The sequence below is a fragment of the Anopheles marshallii genome, chromosome 3 (assembly GCF_943734725.1).
Source record: "Anopheles marshallii chromosome 3, idAnoMarsDA_429_01, whole genome shotgun sequence".
Lineage (NCBI taxonomy): Eukaryota > Metazoa > Arthropoda > Insecta > Diptera > Culicidae > Anopheles > Anopheles marshallii.
The window spans coordinates 51,911,389-51,933,979 of NC_071327.1; the positions used below are offsets into that span (position 1 = coordinate 51,911,389).

A 22,591-nucleotide genomic window follows, 5' to 3' on the forward strand; every position below is an offset into this window, starting at 1 on the left:
GATAATATCGAAAAATGGATGCTTGAATAAATAAAGCCAAGTCAAGGCAGTCAAGAAACGAACGCCAAAGCTCTGCTGGATGGGGTAGCTCTACTCCACGAAGGAAACAATCGAATGAAGAAACAAAAAAAAAGTAGAGTAGTGGTACGAAATCGACAAGTAATCGGCGAACAAGTCACAGTTCGGATGAGAGAAACAACACTCACAACACAGGGGAGGAAAATATTTTGCGAACACTTGAGGTCCCCCTGTTTGCGGGATAAATTTAGTGGAAGAGAGTAGCAAAGGGGTGGAACATAAAGCACGAACAGAAGACACCGTGCCTAGCACACGCAAACCCCGGAAAAAAGGGAATCATCTTGGGAAAATATTTACCGACTCATACTCCGGCGTGGCGGTGAACTGTGGTACCACCACGGAAGCAACGTTGAGCGATGACAGCCAACGGAGACGATGATGTTGTTGAAGGTGAGGGTTTTTATTTCCATCGTATACATTTATGCAGTTAGTTTGTTGTTATTATAGGTATGCCGTTGAAGTGAAGTCGTTGTTTTATTCGCAGTGTGTGCCATGATGGGTTTCGTTGTCGGGCGTTAAGTTACCGCGTTCGTTAGTTAGAACAATTTTTATTCGTGGTTAGGATGTGTCACAGATGGATGGGTTAGTGGTACGATTACGAAGATGATGTAAGCCACGGCCAGATGGAAGCAGAACGGAAAGAAAGGAAAGAAGACAATGGATTAGTTAAAAAGGTACAAGTCGGTTTAGTTCAGGTTGTCCAAAGCAACCCTTTCTGCGGGGTTTTAAAGGATTGAACGGAAGTATGATATAGTATTCCCTATTATATTTGTGTTGGTAAAGAAATTTAGTGCGAAACAGGATCATCTGTTTACTCGCGAACGGACGGAAAGCTTTTACCCCCAGGGAGGAGGATATGTTGTGGTTTACTTGTTTATGTGGGCACAATTCTTACACAGCAAAGTGAGGCATGCTGGTGAGACACTCACCACACGCGAAATATACGACCCAAAAATATCAAAATATTATTCCGGCTTATCGGTCGTGTGTGCGAGTTTGGCACATACACACACACAAGCATGAGCAAGAGCGTTGGTGTCCGCTGAAGGATGTCTCCCGGTCACGATCACCATGGGCAGGAATAAGGGCAAATTGTACAGGGCAAACGCTGTGCTTTGCATTTTAACGAAACGAATGGGCACTCGAAAAGAAAAGAATGTAATTTTTATTTACAAACTGCTCAACAAGGCAGAGCTTAATGGTACCGGTGAGCGCCTTGTCTAGCAGCGCACTTGGAAAATATGTTTATTTCTTTTTGCGATGGTTTGAATCAGGGGTGTACAACTGGTGTTTTAATAAGTTTGTAATATTAAAAACATTAAATCTAACTGTTTAAAAAAAACTGCAAACATTAAAGCGGTACAATGGAAGCGGTTTAAATTAATAATTCTACGCAACATATAATGTTGCCTATCCCTGATAGACGACTTCCATGGTGGTTCTAACCAGCTTGATAATAGAAAAAAACGGCTAATATACAATGAATAAACAAACCAAACAAAGCCCAGCTCTATTCCATCTCTTTATCGCACCCGTTTCCCATCACACAGCAGAGAAAACACACAAAAGCGCAAGTAACAAATTCGACCGGAGCATTCGCGTGAGAACCATAGTATAATGAAGAGCCGTTTTAAATTATAAATATTGGATTATTATTCCAGCAAAAATGGAACATAAATTCCAATGACAGCGATTGCACAATAAATTTTCCGTTATACTGCCCACTGTAGTTAAATGCGAGGGTGTGTATGTGAATTTGTGTGTGAGGACAGTCAGCTTCCGGGACATGCTGAAAATGAATTGTTTTCTGTTCCGTATTTTTGCCTTTGTGCGATGAAACGGTTTTGTGCACACGGCGACACAAATGTTTTGTTTGTGCCATTTTGATGCATCTTTTGTTTGGGTTGTCGAAAACGATGAGCGGTTGCACATAAAAATCGCACATTTTGAAGTTGAATGGAACGGGGGAATAACACAGAAAACACGAATGCATTGATGCATTTTGACATGTGTGTGGTTAATCCGTTTTCGTTTCTGTGGGAATACTAGCCATACAGGATAATGGTTTACAAAACTGTTCAACTAGTGTAAACGCAAATCGGGCTTAAAGTACTCGCAAAAATGTATAAATGCGAAGATTAAAAATTCTATAAAAGCTGTAAAGTTCAAGATTGTATGAGACCCTAACATGGCGGTCCTGTTATCGACAGCTGTCAAATTGGTAGAATGTAGGACAAATGAAAAGAGAGTTAGACGACAGCTAGTTGTCTAACTATATTCAATAGGTTTGTTTGAAAATGTGTTTGTCTTACGTGTTCTATGCTGTTTGCAAAGCAATTTCAAGTAACTCTACGATTATGTTCTTCAGCGCGATCATGCAACTAGTTCGTTTAATTTTAATACTCGGTTTTTCGGAAAAAGGAAAATGTATGAAACCCAAGAACACCGTTCACAACTTTTGATTTGAGCTTAGCTTGTTTTGAATTGGCCGTTGATACGCCGCCGTGATTGACATTTCAACTTGTTACAATCAATCACAGTAGACCGGATTTTCTGAAATGAGCATCAATTGCGGGGAAATTGTATAAAAATGAGTGCACTCGAAGCACCCGGAGCAAAACTTCCCTGAGCAAACGAGCTGCATGATCGCATTGGTTTTCTTATGTCTTATCCCCGTAGCTCAAAGAGCATTAAGATACTATGTTGATTAGATAAATAGCTTCGTTATTTTCATTATGGGTTTACTTAACGTTTTCTATTCAGACAGGTTACATACACATACTGGTGATATTATGTTGAACGATTTGTTGAACTTGAAACAAACAAGGTAACTCATGTAGTAACGTATTGTGAATATTTCTCTAGCAAACTGTGTTTAATAGTCTAAAGTAATCGTTAATTAGTCTCGTTTTTGTTTGAGTTTAAGTAGACTGGTAGTTTCATTACTAATCTGGGTAATTTTCCTGTGATGTTATTAGTGATATTAGTCTATTAGTATGGTTTTGTCAAACTTTTCAAAGCTGCTGTAAATAACCATTAAACAGTACATCAGAACTTACCACTGAGCCGTCGCCCGGTTGTGGAAGGTTGTGGATGAGATTCGATGCCTGCAGATCGGAACGCTGCGGTGGTACGATGGTGGTGGTGGGTGGTGGAACCGTTGCAATTGGCACTATTGTTCCTAGCTGCAAATGGAGGATTGAAAAAGTTGTTTAACAATAATATTACCAAGCGAAAACAACCAATCCGTTACATGGGTCAATCAACGCTGTTTTGTGTGCATGGGGAAAAACTTTCACAGGTGGGGGGGTTTGAGGGGAGTTTGAGGGTTGGCGCTTCACTACCGACGGAAATCGAATCAAAACAGTTTATTTATTTATGTAAAATATTTATCGGTACAGAACGGGTCAACGGTCACCCGATCGCAACCACTTGATTAGAGAACGATTTGCTCCGCGAAGCTTTCGCATTCGCAGCATCATGGATGGAACGGTGTGGCGTAGGTAAGGCAAACCGGGAAACTGTCACGACTAATATGGTTTCCATGTTGTTTATAGGCGCATGAATTATTCACCAACCGGCAGTAGCAGTAATTGGCCTGTTTGTTTGACTTGTCCAAAGTGCAAAGTTTCATTGTGAATGGTTCCCTGCTATCGCCACGATCGGCCATTGCTGTCTGCAGTATGTCAATGTTGTGCCTGAAAGGGAGGAACTGGAAAACCACCCATCTCATTCACTAGTGTGTACGTTTTGCTATTGTTTTGTTATTACCTTTTTGAGAGCACTAAACAATGCTTAGCGAGTACATTACTGATCTCGAGCAGTTGCATTATTAGTTCTGCGAATTGTTTCGATAAAGCAATGGCATGAACATAGAAAAGGTATTCTATCTAGAGTACTGCCTGCGTAAAGATTTGAATTACTTAAAAATTGTATTTTGGTATACTTAAAGCGATATTGATTTCCCAACAAGCGGCCTTGTCACTTTTCACTTTTAACATACTTACGTGACAAGCAAAAAATCAGAACAGAAACATACATATAGTGGCGCAATTACTGATTTAAAACCATTAAGAGTCTCAATCAATCAAAAGAGTCACATTTTCGATTAAACTTTAAAGCCACACCAATCATTAGATCATTATCAGGATAGGCTGATCAGTCTGAATTGATCAGTTTATAAAGGTTTAGCATCTTCAAGTACGAGCAGGCATGTTAAAATTGAATTTAGCTAATAATTCCGGAAAATCAATCGATCCCACAATAATTTTTGTAACTATCGCACATTCACTGCTCAAGTTTTGCTCATCTTATCTATTGATTTAAGTTTAGTTTTTGGCTTGGGGATCTTCGTTTCTTTATGCTTAATAGACAATACTTATGCTTTTCATTGTTGTTGCGGAATTATTGGATTAGATACTCCGGTCAAGGTTCTCTCAGAATTGTTATCTCGGGCCCGTAACTTTAGTGGCTAGGAATTATTGGAATTAATACTACGTTCAAGGTCAGAATTTTTCTATCGTTTTCATAACTTTGATCGTTCACTCATCTCTCACGAGTTCATCTCTTGTTGGTTTCTCTGTATAATAGGGATAATGTGCTCAGACTCGGTTAAATCCAAACTTGGTTCTTTATGAAGGTCGCAGCTTCGAAATTTTGAGTTTATCTTTCCAAGCATTACAAGTTCCAATCCTTTGATTGGAACTTTCGGCGACGACATTTCTCTTGCCAAGATTATTATTCACAAAAGAATGAGAAAGAAATCTGGCGGTCGCCAACGCACCCGATACCCGGACCAAACATTGCCATCCATGTAGAACAAGACATCGTGCTTCGTGGCAGAGTTTTGTTATCAGAACTATTAGTTAAATCCGATGGGTGATTGTATAATATTCAAATGTAGTTGAAATTTGGGCAGAATGTCCGCGATGTTAAAATTTTCCTTCACATACGTATCAAAAGAATGATACCTTATTCAATAGTTAAATGACAAGAAAAACAAATTGAAACAAAAAGTTAAATGGGGAAAGCACGACGAACCGTTGTCTATAAATTTTTCATACATGGGAAACCACTTCTGGGAATCAGAATGTTCGTTGACAAATGTTTTTGGTTTCTGTGCTTCGGCTATACTTGCTCCGCAATTCGTCCTCGAGTCTGCTTTGGAATGAATGTGATTTTAAAGATTATAAAAATAAATTTGCATTCTCTTCCGTCCATTCTATTGTTCTCAGTAAATGGAATATGTAAAATGCGAAAAACAAAAAAAAAAAAAAACAGATGTAACTGGAAGCTCCGAACTTTGGCCGTGCATTGTACCAGCGCCATTTTTCTTGTGCTCTTTGTTTTCTTTGGCAATTTTTATATTGTTTGAAATGCACATTTGCACTACATTTTTCCCGTGGAAGGGAGGTTATGCAGGAGACAAAATGTACAATCATGCTCCGATGGTTGTACGTTACAAACAGTTTTTCCCTTGTGTTGCCTTTGGCCATTGCACTTGGACGAAAATTTGCTCCGGTTTACGCGCAATCATATTTTTTTCCTTGCAGGAGGGAGCGAAATACCCAGAACCTGCACAAATTGGAGGTTTATGATTTTCTTGTCAGCGAGCGAATTTCCGGCTAGTGAGAATGAGAAGAATAAAAAAGACTTAGTTGATCTATAAATGGAAGCTTTCCCGTTGAAGCGCCCATTGCAAAGAGGATTTTAAATCCATTTGTTTTGGTCCACAGCGGAAAGCAAGCACTATGCATGCCGTGTTTGGTGCGAGCATGTAATGCAAGTTTCACTGAATCCACGATGAGCAAAGTATACACCCGAAAGGATGTGCAGCATGATCTTTCATCTGCGAGCACAGTTAATCTCCTGTCGTGCGCATATATACGGCTGCTTGTGGTTGTTTCATGTGCTGGAGCACGGAGAGACCTGTTAATTAGTGTTCTCCGGGCTGCAGACTGAGAGGATTAGTGGCGAAAATATGACCAACCAGTCTGAAAAGCGATACAGTTGGGGAACAAATGTAGCTTTCATCTTCATTGCAAATTAGGAGGAAATTAATTATGTTTTTTTTTCGACGGATGCATGACAGCCATTTGTGCCGTATGTCCTGTGGTCAAGCTGTACACTGGGTATAACTTTGAAGGTGTGTTATGGAAGACGGATAAGTGTTATAAGGGATGAAATGGAAACAATCATAAAATACGCAAAATCTAATCTTACGAATATAATACTAATGGTAATCTTAATCGCTCCTTATAAAGGGGAAATTTTAATGTGTCGAATTAGAACAAATGCTCAAAAGTATTCGTAGGAATACTTTCGTAGGACTTTTCTACTGAATTCAAATTTAATCTTAATAAATAGTAATGGTAAAAACTATTCGGTTCTTACTGCTGTTGGCTCAAACTCATTCTCATCTGCTGGACATGTGCGCTTAACAACAGTTTAATTTCCTGTACAAGGGTTTTATTGAATTTTCGAAACATAAAATAAATTAAAAAAAAAACAATTGCAGTATACAATGAACATATTTTAAAATTTGTGTAGCTTTTTTGTGTTAAACACATTAACAATTCCGATGATCATTAACCTTTAACATCCGTAAGGGTTTTAAACATAAATACCTGCTCAAAAATAAAATATAATATTCCAATGTATAAACTATTAATTGCAACGAAGCAAAATAAAAAAAGAAATCGAAAAGCTGAATTCCTTTCATTACACCACAATAAGAGTACACAGCACACACTCATGTAACAAAATAAAAGTGAGCTTAACCAAAATGGGTATAAAAACCGAATGAATTGAATTGAAAAGAGTACACCCGTGTGAAATTGCTACTCTACTTCAATAATATAGTAACTCAATCTTCCGTCGGTTGCATGCGGAGTTCGTTTGTTGCGTTTGTTTTGCTGCGAATGCGATCCTCCGCCCGCATCGAAACCACACGGTGGATGCGTTTTTTATTTGATTTTCTACCGTTCGTTCCCAGTACAGTGCCCCACTTGCAATGAAATGTTTTGCAATTGAATTACGTACTTTATTCATATCAAAACGATGATTCTCCGTCTCGTGGAAGTGCCATCTTGCCAACCACTTTCGGGCTCGTGTGCTATTTTTATGCTTTGTCAGATTCATTTTCATTTATTTCCAATCCACTCGGGTTGGGGGAAAAATGCACTTGTCCCGCTTGGGACGGGCTGAACCGCTCTTACGCAGTTTTTGGTTTTGTGATTTTGCAATGCGTTGTCTACGCGTATCCGGAACCCCGGACCACGAAGTCCAAAGCATTGACGAGTTTGTGGGATGAGTTATTATTGGCGGTAAAATAAGTCCATAAGGAAGAGTGAGTAGAGTGATAATAACAAAAAAAAAAAAAAAATGGCCATACTGTCCCAGCCGGTTCCGGTACACTTTCAGGTGATGCAAATAAAAGCAAATTTAATTATGCTTCACATTCCAGCATGTGCAAAATAATGCAAACTGTCCCGTCACCGGTAATGCAATGATTAAGCGGTAAGGATGCTTCAACAATGGTGGCTGTTTTTCCGCGAATCATTAAGCGCTAATGGTGTTTCGCTTTCGGTTATTTTGATACAATATTAAACTTAAATTAACTGTTTAGATCGATTGTTTCGCTGTCGGGTATCATTGTTGCAATGTGCTGTAGGAAGAAGCGCGGTTTGGAGGATGGGGACGATGTGGTTAAAGTATCGAAAGGAACATTACCAAATCCACACTGTGACAGACGGTTTATCAATTAAACTCTCTACATGACCCGGTGTCAGGTTGGCTTGTCCTGGCTCATTGAGTAGACAAGTATTGATGTGGTATAATGTGGCAGACCTCAACACTGTCTATTTTGCAGGGTGACAGCAACAAAAAAAAGTTCCTAAAGCCGCAAAACCGTCAAAGGAGTGCAACAAACTATTTTGTACTTTTTGTTTTGGTTTGTATTGTATGCAGGGTACGTAATAATTGAATGTTTTTTCCATACACAGGATAGAGTTTTTGCAATCGGGTTGCCACAGGTAACGCATAAAATTCGTCGACCACCCCATTAACAAAGTGTCTATGTCGTGTACATTGCATAACTTCAGGGCGTATAGTTGGAATATATGAAGTAGTACGTTATTTGAGCAGTTCAAATGTTACAATGTTCGTTGCAGATGATTTTAGTCCTTTATGACTTTGAAATGTCTGATTATAAGATTTGTACACCTCATGTTGCCTTTTGCCTAAGCACCAGAAGGTATGCAATTATAGATCGGAATTCTCTCAACAAGTTCTATTGGTTTCTCTAGCGTAGCTTAGGCGAAAATGTTACCAAGGATAATTTGTGTGCTACAGAAATTGTAAGAATTGAATGTCTTTAGAGGTTAAACTTATAAAAAAAAATTAAGCATATTATTCTTTTCTGGAAGGCATGACGATACCATTCTTAATTCATATTAACTATTTATTTGAAATTGTAATCGCATGATCAAACAATTTTCTCACATGTCTTAAGACACTTCAGTCATTGATGCAAAATTAGCTATGTTACCATTATTAGCAGCTTATGATGATCAATTCATGTAAACCGTCCCCTAGAATGATTCCCATGGAACATGTGAAACTATTTGGAATCACTCCAACGCCACTAAGTACAGTACCCGGCTACGGTGACGAACGGTACGAATGGCGTATAATCAGTGTAATTTGTACCACATATAACCCTCACGTTGTGTTCGCAGTCCACGTGGAGAAGAACGTGTTTGATCGCTTGGTTGGTAGGAATTGTTGGCAAGGAAAAAGGGATTTTTTTATTCGCTCAGGATGGACAACCCACACGACGGAGCGGTCATTAGGCTGAGGCTCGTAAGACATGGAATTACGAGCTGGTCGGTCGGTGCAGTGACAGACGCGACAGGACAATTGATTTCGGTTCGGTGAGGGAATCGACTGGAAGGAGGGCTGCCGGCCCGGCGGAATTACACACTGTTTGGTGTGAGTGATGGAAGAGGCTACATATTGGGAGGTATGGGACTACGGAACGCAGAATGGAAGGGCGGGAAGATCGTAAGGGCAACATAACAAAAGGGAAATCGTATACTTACTGCAATGTACTGCCAGCCCTTGTTCACTCGTACCAGAAGTGCTTCCTCGTCAATTATGTAAGCGAGCGTACCGACGGGAGTCGTGGAAGACATCTGTGTGTGAAATAAATTGGAAGGGCAGACAAAATAAAGAGGCAAATGAGTATGAGGGTGCCGAGGACTTGCGATCTGCTGCCGCAGGAAACAAATGTTGGAAAAAAAGAAGAATCCAAAAGAAAAAAAACCGCTCATACACTAGATTTCTTGCTAAAGTTTCATTTCTGTTTTTTTTTCTCTTGGTGCTTTCATTTTCGGGGCCACTTCATCGGTGTCCCTGTGTAACCAGCCGGAGTATAGCAATAACGTGGATAACCTAGAATTAAGTATGATGCAGGAGAGATTTCGTGTATCATCTTGTTCGTTTCCTTTCGTGCACTCAACCGTGTCCAGAACCGGGCTCGTGTACCGGGTATGGGCAGGAAAATGGCACAGGGAATGGTCCATCACGAGGGCCCATCGGTACTCGATGCAGCACACGAATGGCACCCTTCAGACCGTGGGACGGCGTGTGTCTTAGCGTTTATTATTCATGATAAGGTCTTATTTATTTGGGGGTCCTTTTGCTCCGCTCTACATACGCTCCGGTTGCAACCGAAAGCCGAAACGATGGCGCTTACACACGGGGCCCACTGTGTGAAGGCCAGCTGCTCATTTTCCCACGAAATTCGGAACGACCGAACAGTGTAGATTTGCGTGTGTACGGCACGGAAGCGAACAATGCGTTCGGGGTCGTTGTTCTTCTAGCATTGCGGGTGGTGAAAAGAACGGTAGTGTGTTTTTTTTCTCACTCTCTCGCCTTCTCTCACTAGTTATCATAGGAAAGTGTTTGGTAGCAGGACGATAAAAAATTTCCACCATTTTTATGTCTCTTCGTGCATGAAGTGAAGTCTTGATGCAAAAAGTACAACAAAAGGAACAAAACCACCCAGATGAGCGAAGAAGGACATGGTTTTGTGGTGCATGTAATGCAGTGCGTGGTATACAGTAACAAATTTGGTCTAGACCTTTTGTTCGAACTGACCTTTCGTAATGTTTCTCACAGGGACTGTGAGGTGACAGGGTTTAGGAAAGTGAATAAATTTCCATTTTCGTTTGCTCACTGATGCAAAGGTAAAATTTTTCTTCTTTTTCCCATGGATCGCGTTAAATATAGCAAAAGCTATTTTTTCTATGATGAAGCGTAAAATGCATGATTTTATTCAATTAAGAATTGCGCGCTGTATATTAAAAACATTGTTATTAATTATTACAAAATCATTATGTAGATTTTGCCAACGAATTGATAGCCACTTTAGAGTAATTGATAGTTGAAGTAAAGTGTAATTACCAATAATTGGAATTTACCCTGAAAGTAATCAAATCGCTTTACATTTCCATATTGAAAAAGCTATTTTCCAGAAATGCGTTACAGTTTGTTACTTATTTCTGAGCCTTCAGTGTGACTCATGACTTTGTGGATACTGATATCGTCTTCTCCCTCTCTTATCTTGCATTAGAAACTGCCATGTCCCGTTAACTTAAGATTTCATTTTGTAAAGAACGGAATAACGGCTCTATACAGATTACATAAACAATTGTAGTACATTTTGACGCACACGCAAAGTAATTGTAACACTATTTAGTACAATTTACTACAATTTCATTTCACCAGGCACCAACGCATCACGGTATGCTACGCCAAAATTAGCTAATCGAGCTTAGCTCGCCCGACCCGTTTGACCGAGCAATACAAAGAACCCGCCCCGGACCGGTCTGTTGCAGTTTGATGTGCAACCATTATGAAACCGTGGCACTTGAAGTCCCTTTGCCATGTTTGCAAATGGAAGATTGCCGTACCGGTTCAGAAGTTTGTTGGACAAGTGCAAACAGCAGTGCACACTTCGAGCGAGATTAGCATCCTTCAGCATAAAGCGATAAACGTGGAGCGTAGTGCGCGACAACGTCGGTCACGTCGTTTTGCGATGGCAGGCAAGATTGCCCTCTAGCTTTACCCAAGCTACGCGGGATGTGTATGTGTAACTCTTCAGTACACGGTGCGAATCGAGCGAAATGACAATGTTGACGATGATGATGATGGTGATGATGATGATGTGATGGCAGCTCATCAACTCTATTTGCGCACAACACAGATTTGGACGGAGGATGCATGGGCGATTCGTTTCAGGTTTTTTTTTCGAAATTGATTTTTTGTTCGCTTCGCAATACAGAAATGTGTGGAATTTTCCAACGGAGCGAAAAGAAACGTTGTTCGGGGCACATTCCATCTTGCAAGTGATTTGCTATCGTGATGCATATACAATCGACGACACGAACCGTCAAGGCAAGGCGACGGAGTTCGTCGTCAGATGGGCATAAATAATTGATACTGCCCCACTGCCACTGGTAGACGGATTTGTGCCGAAGCGAACGACTCCATCGAGACGGTTTTGCATTACGGTATGCCCCAGTTGCATTGCAGGTGGCGCACATTGTTCACCCTAACCTTACCTTCGACATCGTTTCTGCATTCTGGAAAGTGACGGCTCCGGGCACGATGCGAACGTTGGCCCCGTAACTGTTCGGGATCTCGTCACTGTCGTGCAGTGGCCGTCCGGCCGGTCCCGGCGGTCCTGGCGGTCCGGGCGGTCCTGCGAGGTTGATGTTGACAAATAGAAATAGAGAGCAGCGAAAAAGAAAAAGCACGCGGCACATTAGAGATTGATTACGGTAAGTGGAAAGGATAATTCTTCCAGCAAGTGGTACGCACTCAATCCCCGTCGGGGTGATAGGGAAAGTGGCTGGGGACAACATGTACGGTCCGGGTTTCTTGTCGCTCAGAAAATGGGATTGGTGGATTACCGGCTTCGCGAAGGAAGGGTAGTAGTGTAAGGAAACCTTGAATGGCGGGACAATTGTGCAACATAAAACCAGAGTTCGTAACATTGCGTGATGCAATTTGGATTTGATGCGAATGGTAATGTAACGCAGTAAAATATGAGTGGAATGGTTAGAGGTGCAGGTGGAATGGATTATTATTGCGCACTGTAATGGTACAGATTGTTGGCTACATGAAACCCCATCAGGATAATCTAAACCTTCGCGCTGGTTGGAAAGCAGGACAGTTGCGAAAAGGTACGTGTTTATAGCAGCATAATCTAACTAGGATAAGCGCTAATGGAAGCATTAAGGCTTGGATTATTACTGAGTTCAAGTGATATGGTGAGTGTTCACATGCTATTTAATACATTCCTTGTATTGCTACTTGAGTGGTTTACATATTTTTTATGAAATTTCAGCATTAAATATAATGAAGTACCTTACGCTATTATATACGTTAATTATATTAACAAACAATAAGATACAAACAAAAGCAACTTTATGCGTCGAACAAAACAAGGATCAAAAACAAAAGCAATCGAACGTATCAAGGATCTGTTTTTGATGTCAAATTGGAAATTGATAGCAAGGGAACGATTTAAGCTTAGGACAAGGGTGTACAAATATGTACACTCTGTTGACGGGTGTTCATTCCAAAGAACTGATGGCTGTAACTGGCTGCGTTTGAAATTTGTGCTACTACGAAATAATGTTTAAATTAAACTCTATTCTTTAATGCTGTGGCCTGTGTTATGTGCAGCGGTAACAAACAAGCCCGTACAGGATTGTTTACGTAAGCTAGCACTGGCCACCTGGTACTAGGACGAACGTCATTTGTCGACAAAGTGTTAAAATTTGATCTTGGGTGTTATTGGGTGATACTACTTGTTGTTTAGAAGCCTGAAGAATGTAAAACAAGATGGCTGTGTTAATTATTATTATTATATTATTATTAAGGTTAATTATAGCGGATCAAGCGAATTAACATATTAATTTCATCTAAACTTCTTACAAATGATCCATATTACGCGTACTGCCCTAATTGGATCGCCTAAACTCAGTTGTACCAATTATGGACATAATTCTTTTTTACAATGAAAAATTGAAATTTATTTCTGAAGTGGTAGAAACTATAATAATTGACGATTTGGTGTTGTTTTCTTCAGCTAAAATAAAGTTTTTAGCTCAAAGACAGCTTAAATTCAACTCTGTCGTTCTTAGCAAAAGGAAAAGAGTTTTCAACCATTTAGTACTAATGATGCTAAGAACTGGAACTAAAGTGCTAAGAAATGTCAATACTTAATGATAAAAATGTGTTTGTAATTTTACCATAAGCTTAATTCATTTAAGATCTAATATCAAACCAACTGCCATAGTTAATAGTATAGTCGTAATTTAAGGTTAGTATTTGCTGAATAGAGCTGACATCAAATATCTTCCACAATGGAATTGCGACAAAATATGGTTCCGAACTTGAAACTAAATTTTCGTGTTCATTGATTAATTAAAAATCAACTTCATGCCAACCGAAAACAATAACATGAAATTGATTACTGTATATGTTATTATTATAAAGTAATTTGTAGCTGGTCGAATTGTGAGCTTGGTTTCATATTTTCTTGCCATCAATAAAATTAATAACTTTTTCTGGATTGTACCTTCAAATTATAAACCATCATTAGAATAGACGAGAGCGTATCCAAAAGCATTGTTAGTTAGAAATGATATGTGAAAGAGTACAGCCCTTTGATTGATCACCTCCAAACAGCAGAAAGATCAAAACAAACGTTAAACAATCGTTCGAGGATTGAAAATGCTTTTTCTGTCACAATTAGTTTCATTTACTTTTCACTTCAAAGCTTCTGATGCTAGAGTGTCACACACAATAAAGGATCGGATATTTTTAACTGGAAGCAAATGTGAGCTGTGAGCTCAACCGTAAACGTGAACCGTATCAATTGTTTCTCATTAGTGCGGCATATCGGAAAATACAATACATCTTCATTTTTATCTGCCACATTTGTCACGCAAACAAACGCGTGGTAACAGGATATGGAGGCAGGTGATGAGATGAAGATGAAAAGCAAACACGAGCAAAAAGAAAGACGCCCATTCATCATCAAAGAAAGGAAAACACTACCGTTGTGCTGTATCGTGTGGTAAATAACAGAAGAAAAAAAAACCAAGTGTACGAAGCAAAGCTAATCCAAAGATACTAAGATGGGCATAGGATGAACCACACCATGGAGAATGAAAGGGAGGTGGGAGGAAATCAATTTTCTTTTCTTTTTACCGAGCGTGCTGTCTTCGTAATCCTTGTGGTGTTTGAGCTCTCGCAGCGCCTTCAGCTCGTCCAAACTGGACCGACCTCCTTGTGGGCAATCGGGGAAGAAGTAGTAGTGAACAAGATTTAGTGAGACAAGGGGAAGAGCGTATGTGTGAGCGCACGCATGTGTGTGTATATATGACATGATGGTTAATTATGGTGTGTCCATGTTGATATGCGATTAGTGTCCCGGGTGTTGACGATTGGCATGAAAGGATGGTTTGCAATGAGTGAGAAAAAAAAGAACAGCAACCTAGAGCAAAGTTTGTATACGCAGCGAGTGGTACGAACTGTGCAACTTACCCGGTCGTCCGTAGTATCCGTGCTGGGAATCACTGTAGAAGGGACTGCGCGAATCCATTCCCGGTTCACCCTTCTCACCGATGATGGACAGTCCGGGTGGACCGGGTGGTCCCGGTTGTCCCGGTGGTCCCGGTGGGCCCGGCATCGGGATGTACTGTACGCCTCCGTCACCGGATGCAGCTGGCAGACCCGGCGGTCCTGGCAGTCCATCACGTCCATTCATGCCACGATCGCCTTTATCGCCTTTTGACTGGAAAGGTTGAGAATAGGGCAAGAAGATGAAGCGGGAATTAGAAAGTTTTTAATCCTTTAAAACAGGCACACACACACACGCACACACATGGCGTCACACATTAGTCGCAGCTCAGCGCCTCCATCTGTCTGAACTGCTTTTCACGGAGCTCTCGGACCAGAAAATACACTTTTCACACGAGGGCACACACCCGCGGAAAAGTTTGACATTGTTTATTCATTCCACTTGTGTTGGGTGTGCCAGCCCGTACCACCCGGACACCGCATTTTCTCAGGACTTGTCCGTGACAGCCTTGCCGTGGCGAGATGTCTAGGTCGTGGTACTATTTGTAGGGAATGTGTCAACTACAAATGAAGTGGCTTTCCCGATCCACGGTTTTACAGTAGCATGGGTTCTCGGCCTTGTGCTGTTACCTGGTAGCACATGGACGTAAGGTTGTAAGCCGTTCGCACGAACGCAAGTGGCTGCTTGAGCTTGTGACCCTCGGGAAATCGGGTTGACAAGTGTGTGACTACGTCGACAGTGGTAGGGACAGAGATTTGCTTCGTTAATTCTGCATAAGAACGAACTGTGTGTCACTGGTGCAAAACGCGAGCCACATATACTGAAGCGCCTTTGCGACATCCCGGCGACTGGGCAAGTTCAAGTCCAACCGTGAATGGGTCGAAGCGCATATGGCGACGAAGACGACAACTGTCAGCAGTATGCACAGAGCTGCACCCGTGAAGCCTGTTAGCGCTGGAACAAGCGGCAAACAGTCTAGGGGCAAAACATCCCGTAAATGAGCAATCCCAATTTTATGTGATGCATTATTTATGACAGTACATTAACTTCTTCTTAGAAGTTTTGCAGGAGTTCGACGAACATTGTACGAGGGGTTTGCTGCGTTGCTAAACCGTGCTGTTTGTCATGCTGCTGCATGGTCGGATTGGAGCTTTGTAGTGTGCAAAGATTGAACGTGGCAGTAGCACAACGAGATATAAAATTGACGACAAACACTTGAAGTGACAGTGCACTGGTGCTGGTGGCTTATAGTTTGGATGAACTTTGGGAGAGTTTGTGCGGAGAGTTAAACTACTGCTCCCTGTTTGCCTGAGGCATTAGAGTCTTTGTTTTGGGAACTCTTCGATAACACGATCGTTTAAAATAGGGGATGAAGTTAAGTTCTTCCTGTTTGGCCGGTATCGCAGAATTTCAAATGCAAGGCATTAAAAAAATCATCGAAATTTTATAAACTTGCTGAGTTTGTTATGAAAAGCTGCGTCAGAATCGATCAGTATCGTTAGATCGTTAGTGTTTTTGCTTTATTTTGATAAATTGTTAAATTACTATTCAGTAGAGCGCCGATTCTCCGTGCCCTTAGGGACTTGACAAATCGCCGGATAATCGGGATTTGACAAATCGCCGGATAATAAGATAGATAATAGTTACATATCTATGTATGATAGAAATTAGCGTATATTGCATCATGTGTAGGGCTTTTTCAGTTTATAAAAGTGTGTTAGTGTTTTATTGCTGTGAAAGAAACTGTTGGTGTTTTCTCAGTATTTGAGTTCTTATTATGAAATAGGTTCATTCTTTTTTTTCGTCTACAATGTTGCAGGGAATATATAAAATTTCTGTTAAACTGTCATTTTCGAACTGCACGCATAATCACCCGGATATTCGGCACTCTACTGTACTTTTTTATTTTATTTTACTACGGCACCTGCAATGCGGCAATCGTCAAATTGCGATACAATTACACAATTAATATTCCTAAAAATAAATATCTCTAAAAATGGGTGCTAAATTTTTGTTCGTTGGTAGCGACGCGGAATTTCACATGACATACCAACCCCAAATCCAATCCCAATCAGTATCATTGATTGGTTATCCGGATACGGGCCAAAATAAGTAAATAAGTAAAATAAGTAAAGTAAAGCAAGTAATGGCAGGCATGACCTAAAAGGTCGTTATGCCAAGAAGAAGAAGAAGAAGAAGAAGAAGAAGAAGAATAAGTGGAGGAAGAAGAAGAACAGTTACCGTCGAATAATAAATATAAAGCAAAGCATTTGGCAAATTATGCATCGTAAACTTCGAAAACTGCTAGGAGAAATATATGAAAATGCGAAAAAACTTTTTTTTTTCTATGGTGCATAACTTCATGGATCAAGCTTCATATTTATCTCTTCCGTTTGTTCTTTTAATGTAAATAAATAACAGCCTTATCTCTTCATCTTGGCGTAATGACCTGTTTGGTCAAGCTAGCCACTACTGCGTTACTAGACTTATTTTACTACTTAGCCGGATAATCAGTCTATGCTACAGGGGCACGACCCGGATGGGTTTTTGGTTCAGTTCTGTCGTATGGGACCAGCGCCGCTACCAAATACTCCACCGGACCACTGGGCTTTGCAAGAGTTTTCTCTAAACTAAATGTTCCATTTACCTAATTCCTGTTTAAGGGATATTTGATTGAGATCAATAGTAAGGAGAAGAGAGAAAGTTAACCCAAATACACCTTTCTACTGTTCTGACAACTTGGAAACACTAGACTTTGACACTTTGACTAGAAAAAAAAATCAAAAGTAAAGTTTACGAACGCCGAAACAGATTATCTTCCACCATGTCTGCTTTTTACCGTGCATCGTATAATTTAATGCTAAATAGAACATGAATTATGTGCCCAAACCCAGAAGACAAAGCTCTTTTCATCTTGTCAAAACAAAACTTGCCAAAAAACGCAAAACCTCGCTAAAAAAACACATCAAATCCCACAACCAAAACCTCAACCTTCGGCCAGATTCAGGGAGCGTAAAATGTTGCTAAATTTGTAGTGTTTCCATTTCGCCCGTTGCTCAACCCGTTTCCTCCGTCTAGGTGAACTTTAGCGCGCAGCGAGGAACCAAAAAAAACGAACCATTTAGAAGAAAAGTTCCAAACGACTCGCGCAAAGAGTGGCACGAAACTCGAAGGAAGGCAAATAGGTGGAGCAAAACTTCGGACCCCAAAACGCGGCCAAAGAAAGCGATTCAAATAATCGTCCCATCGCGGGCTAGGATAATGCATCGTCCTGGCATGGCGATCCGTCCGGTCGTCTGGTGTGACTCTGCTGGCACCTTGCGTGGACTGGCATTTTAGTAGGGTAAAATTTATGACCTAGAAACGGTAGCGATTTCAGGAATGTAGTCGCTTTTGCTGTGCTTTGCAAACGGTACGGGTTCCTCGCCCAGCGAAAGGTTCCACGGATGCCTTGTGTCGGTTGCAACATTCAGCAGCCAAACACTCCACAGACCGGCATGTACAGCGTATAAAGTCCCGGGAAAGATTCCGTCCGATGGGAAGAAAAATTATCGTCCTCGAGTTCCCGCCAGCCCGCGCCTGGTACGCGAGTGCAGTGGAAACGTTGAGGTGAAAGTTTTTCACTGATTTGCAGCGCATGTCCGTCTGCCTTGGCTGGGTCAGTTTGTGCACCGTCAGTCAGGGCTCGGGTGGGGCGGCGATTTTTCGAGGCGTACCACCAGTAACGGTTCCGTTGATTTGTAGGACGTCCTTGGGCGACGGTGTTGAGCGAAAGTTTTGCTCAGTAAGACAGCAAAAAAGGAGTGCAGCAAATATTTTCTTACGTTATAATAAACGGCCGGCGACCGGATCGATTGTCCGGTATTGTACTTTTTTATTTTGTTATTTGAGTATCATGTAAGATTACATCGTTTCCGTTAGTACATGCTTTTGCAAAATAACTCAGCCACATTGAGGATCGTGAAACAATAAGTTACTTTGCCCGCGTTTGGGTGCCACACACTGTGTGTGAGTGGTGGACGGATAATGAAGTGAATGGAAAAATCAGACAGAATCCATCCATTACGAGCTGTCAGTGTTGGGTGGTGTGGAGAAAAATGGAGATAGGCGTCCCCCCGCTGACGCCGCGAGTCGAGTGACGGTTGTGGGACAACTATAAACTTTCGCTTTAAAATTTACACCATCACCACGGACAAGGGGTTTTAGCCAGTCATGATTAATTAAGCGCTGCACTATGTAGGGAAACTTTTTCATTCGGATCGAGCTACAGTTGCAGCTGGCTTACACACCGTGCACCGTGTATGCGTGCTGTTCGAGTAGAATATGGTGCTTAAATGTACACCATCATGCTACAATGAGCTTAAGGGTGTTACATTCGCAATACTCTATAGCTTGTTTTACAGAATCATTAGAATATGCATGTGAGGACTTTCCAGGAATCTGTAGGAAATGCAAAGCTTTCGATGTAATCTCCACTCTCGACATGTTCCCTATTATGAATATTTTTCTTCATCCACACGTGTGCATTGCTTGTTAGAATGTGGTTAAGAGCATTTCAATGAACACGCTTCGAAAGAATATAGTTATCTTTCAAGATCGCTCGATAATAAAAGTTCCTGATTGACGATGAAGTGTACTTGACTTCTTGGCAGCAATAGGTACATTGCGGAATTCCATATCAATTAGCCCTAGTACTATACAAAGAATTACAATTACGTGTGAGAGAAAAGATTTTAATTTACACTTCGGAAGGGCACGAGAAGGATGCGTTTACTTTGTGCAATGAGTATTAATAGCAACAATAGAGTGCATAGCGTAAAGAGCTAATTGTTCTATGCTAAAGATTCTTTGAATGTCTTAATTGAAAGCTTTACTGAAATGAGTACTATGTGAAGTTATGGTAGGTGTTGATGTGGCGATCTATAAACTTACACTCTCTCTTTTCGGTGTAACGACCTTCTAGGTCATGCCTGTATTTTCCGGCTTACTAGACTTATTTTTACCACGTTTACCATGTAGGTTGTTCGAAGTTGGCCTTTTCTTCCGCAATTTAGCCCTCGAAGAATAACATCACTAAAGTGTCATTGTTACTCTAAACATGATACTTTTAAGATAAATATTCTGCCGTGCAGATAGAATTATTCACAACAGGGAAGCCTCAATCCTACGCCACCTCCGCCATCCATGTGGACGACCTAAAAGGACTTTACGGGTCGTCTGGGTCGTCCAGTGCTATTATCATGACGTGACCAGTTCACCGGAGTTCACCGGAGTCCAAATCGCTGTACAATAGTGAGTTCATCGAGCAGCTTATAAAGTTCGTCATTGTAGCTGGTCCTTAATTGTTCTTCCACACATACGAGGTCCAAACCTTCTTCTGATTATCTTCCTCTTGACCACAGCGTTCAGTCAGTTTTGGACAGAACAGAAGTCCGTGTTTCAGAGGCGTATGTCCCAGCTTCGATCGGCGCAACAGGTGTTTCGAGACGCAGTCAACTCCCTTTACTGCTCGCATCTCAACATCGATGCTGTTGTCGGTACTGACCTTTGACTTAAGATAGACTTCGAACTCGTCCAAAATTGCATTCTCCTATCTGTACGACACCCCGGCGTAAGCAGGGCAGGGCCACTGATGGTGCCACCATAATTTGGTTTTTGTCTCGGTAATCTCCAATCCGCCTGCTCAATCTTTTGGTAAGCATCCGCTTCGTAGGAGATCCGAAAACCAATGATGCCTATGTTAGTAGCGTATGCCAGGATCTGAATTGACTTATGGAAAATGGTCCCTGAAATTTCGGCCTCCGAGTCGCGGATGGCCCTGTCTACCGCTAGGTCGAATAGTAAACAAGCTAGACCATCTTCTTGGCGCATACCAATAGTGGTAGCAAGGGGTCTTGAGAGTTTTCCATACAACTTAATCTGATGTGTGACGTTGATCATTGTCATTCATAGTGACAATATAGTTACGCCTTTATAATCTTGTGAATGTGTAGCGCAATTCAATGCGCCTCTGGATTCTGGACGACTTTTGTGCCTTATTGCAGTGGCATGATATATCTAAATCTTATTTAGTACTTAGAATTCGTTAGTCTTCAGTGACATGATCGTAACAAAAACTGTCTTCGGGCAACTAGGCCTGCCATTTACTTTCAACTCGGCACATAATGTTACAAGATAAGAGGACAAGGTCCTGTCTGAGATGATGTTGGGCTAAATAGGATCATAACAAACTCAGATCTCGCATGTAGAAAATAACTAGCTTAAGTACAATTGTAATCTTAGGACTAGTTTAAGGAAGATTGTACTGTACTGATTTGATTCAACTTAAAGTAATTCAATTCAAGCTTCCAATTGTGTTAATTTGTATAACCTTTATAGAATCGTATAACGTACAATACTTACACCTCGCATTGCCATGCTATCTCCTTTCTCTCCTTTCGGTCCCTGATCTCCCTTCGGTCCTTGTCGGCCCTGCAAGGTGACATGGAAAAGGGAAATTAAATAATTATATTTATTACGCACATGGTTTTGGCCAGTACGTGTCGCAGTCTATGTAGCATAATGTTTATAAGTTAAAGTGAAATGTAAACAACATAGAATATTACTACTTACTGGCCACGTTTCACCCATACCGCCTGGTTTTCCCGGTGGTCCAATCGGTCCCGGTGGGCCCGTCTTCCCCCGGCGTCCACGCTGGCCACGTTCGCCTTTGTCACCTCTGTTCGCCTAGGGTTGGGAAATGAGACACAGCATGAAATAGCAGCAGCTGGACTACACGCATGCGATGGCATACGTATGTAAATGTGTTACGTGTTACAAAGGTTGGGAGAAAACATGTGCAAGAATTTTAATCGTCAAATAATTAGTTTTCCCTTGTTGAAACCCTACGAGTCTGGGTGGTTTACTATTGTGCTTGAATTCAATTATGCACATTGCGCATCACGATGCAAAAGCTTTTCCCGCTCGTTATTCGCTCGGGCACACGGGTAGAGCATTGGTGTAATTCTTCATTCAGCTAATATTTTTTCAACTCGTTTAGCTCGTTCATGTTATGTATGTTTGAGTGTGTTTTTTTTTCGTTCTCTCCTGTGTATGCTGTCTCTCAATGAACCGTTCGGGAGAAAATGTTATGAAATGCTATAAAAGGATGAAATGTGTACGAGAAAGAATGTTGCATATTGTGCACTGGAGGTTACCAGGATTTTTTTTCTCTTGCCCCCAAACCGCGTCAGCATGAGAGAGAAATGCATTGCCCATCTGCGTCTGAATGTATGCATCGCATAGTTTGAAAGGGATCGTTCCCGGAAGGGAACAATGTTAGGAAGCTAATAAAGTACAAACTGCAACAGCAAACGGCGTCTAGTCCCATCTACCGTTGCCATCCTCACTTACCTCCCACGTGTCAGTAAAAAATGCATATGAGAAGAAGCGTTAGAAAAGGAAAAAAATGGTCACGTTGATGTACGCCGGAGCAAGCGTCCAAGCAGCAGAAGTGCAACATCGTTCCGTGCTTTGTGCAGTACCCGACCCGACCGGGCATTGGGGCATCTCTTTTGTTTGAAAAGCAGCTACATATCTTCGCGTTCGTTCGCTCTCGGTTCGCGTTTCCCAGCTGCAGATGGGGGACAGCAACTTGTTTTTTTTTGTCACAGCCACCATCGTCTTGCATTTGCATTTGGTGACTCGTTTGGATGGTTGGTTTTGCGGGGATTTTTTTTTTGGTTACCAGTTGGGTTGGGCTGCAGGGCAGTTGAAATGCTTCCAGATTGTATGCTCCTTTTGTCCTGTATGATGGGATGCATCCACTCCCATACCATCTGGTATACCATCCAGCACAGTCAAAACGGGAAT

At 41.3% G+C, this 22,591-nt stretch overlaps 1 protein-coding gene across 1 annotated transcript in view; it reads right to left on the minus strand.

The window, feature by feature from the left end:
- LOC128712791 (collagen alpha-1(XVIII) chain) overlaps window positions 1-22,591 on the minus strand; it is a 139,244-nt gene that overhangs the window by 19,354 nt on the left and 97,299 nt on the right. Inside the window, exons 13-20 of the mRNA XM_053807664.1 lie at window positions 21,353-21,466; window positions 21,143-21,211; window positions 14,704-14,953; window positions 14,368-14,445; window positions 11,706-11,845; window positions 9,180-9,272; window positions 3,138-3,263; window positions 376-402 (exon numbers count right to left, since the gene is read on the minus strand). Coding sequence (XP_053663639.1) covers window positions 376-402; window positions 3,138-3,263; window positions 9,180-9,272; window positions 11,706-11,845; window positions 14,368-14,445; window positions 14,704-14,953; window positions 21,143-21,211; window positions 21,353-21,466 — 897 coding nt within the window. The remainder of the gene's footprint in view (window positions 1-375; window positions 403-3,137; window positions 3,264-9,179; window positions 9,273-11,705; window positions 11,846-14,367; window positions 14,446-14,703; window positions 14,954-21,142; window positions 21,212-21,352; window positions 21,467-22,591) is intronic.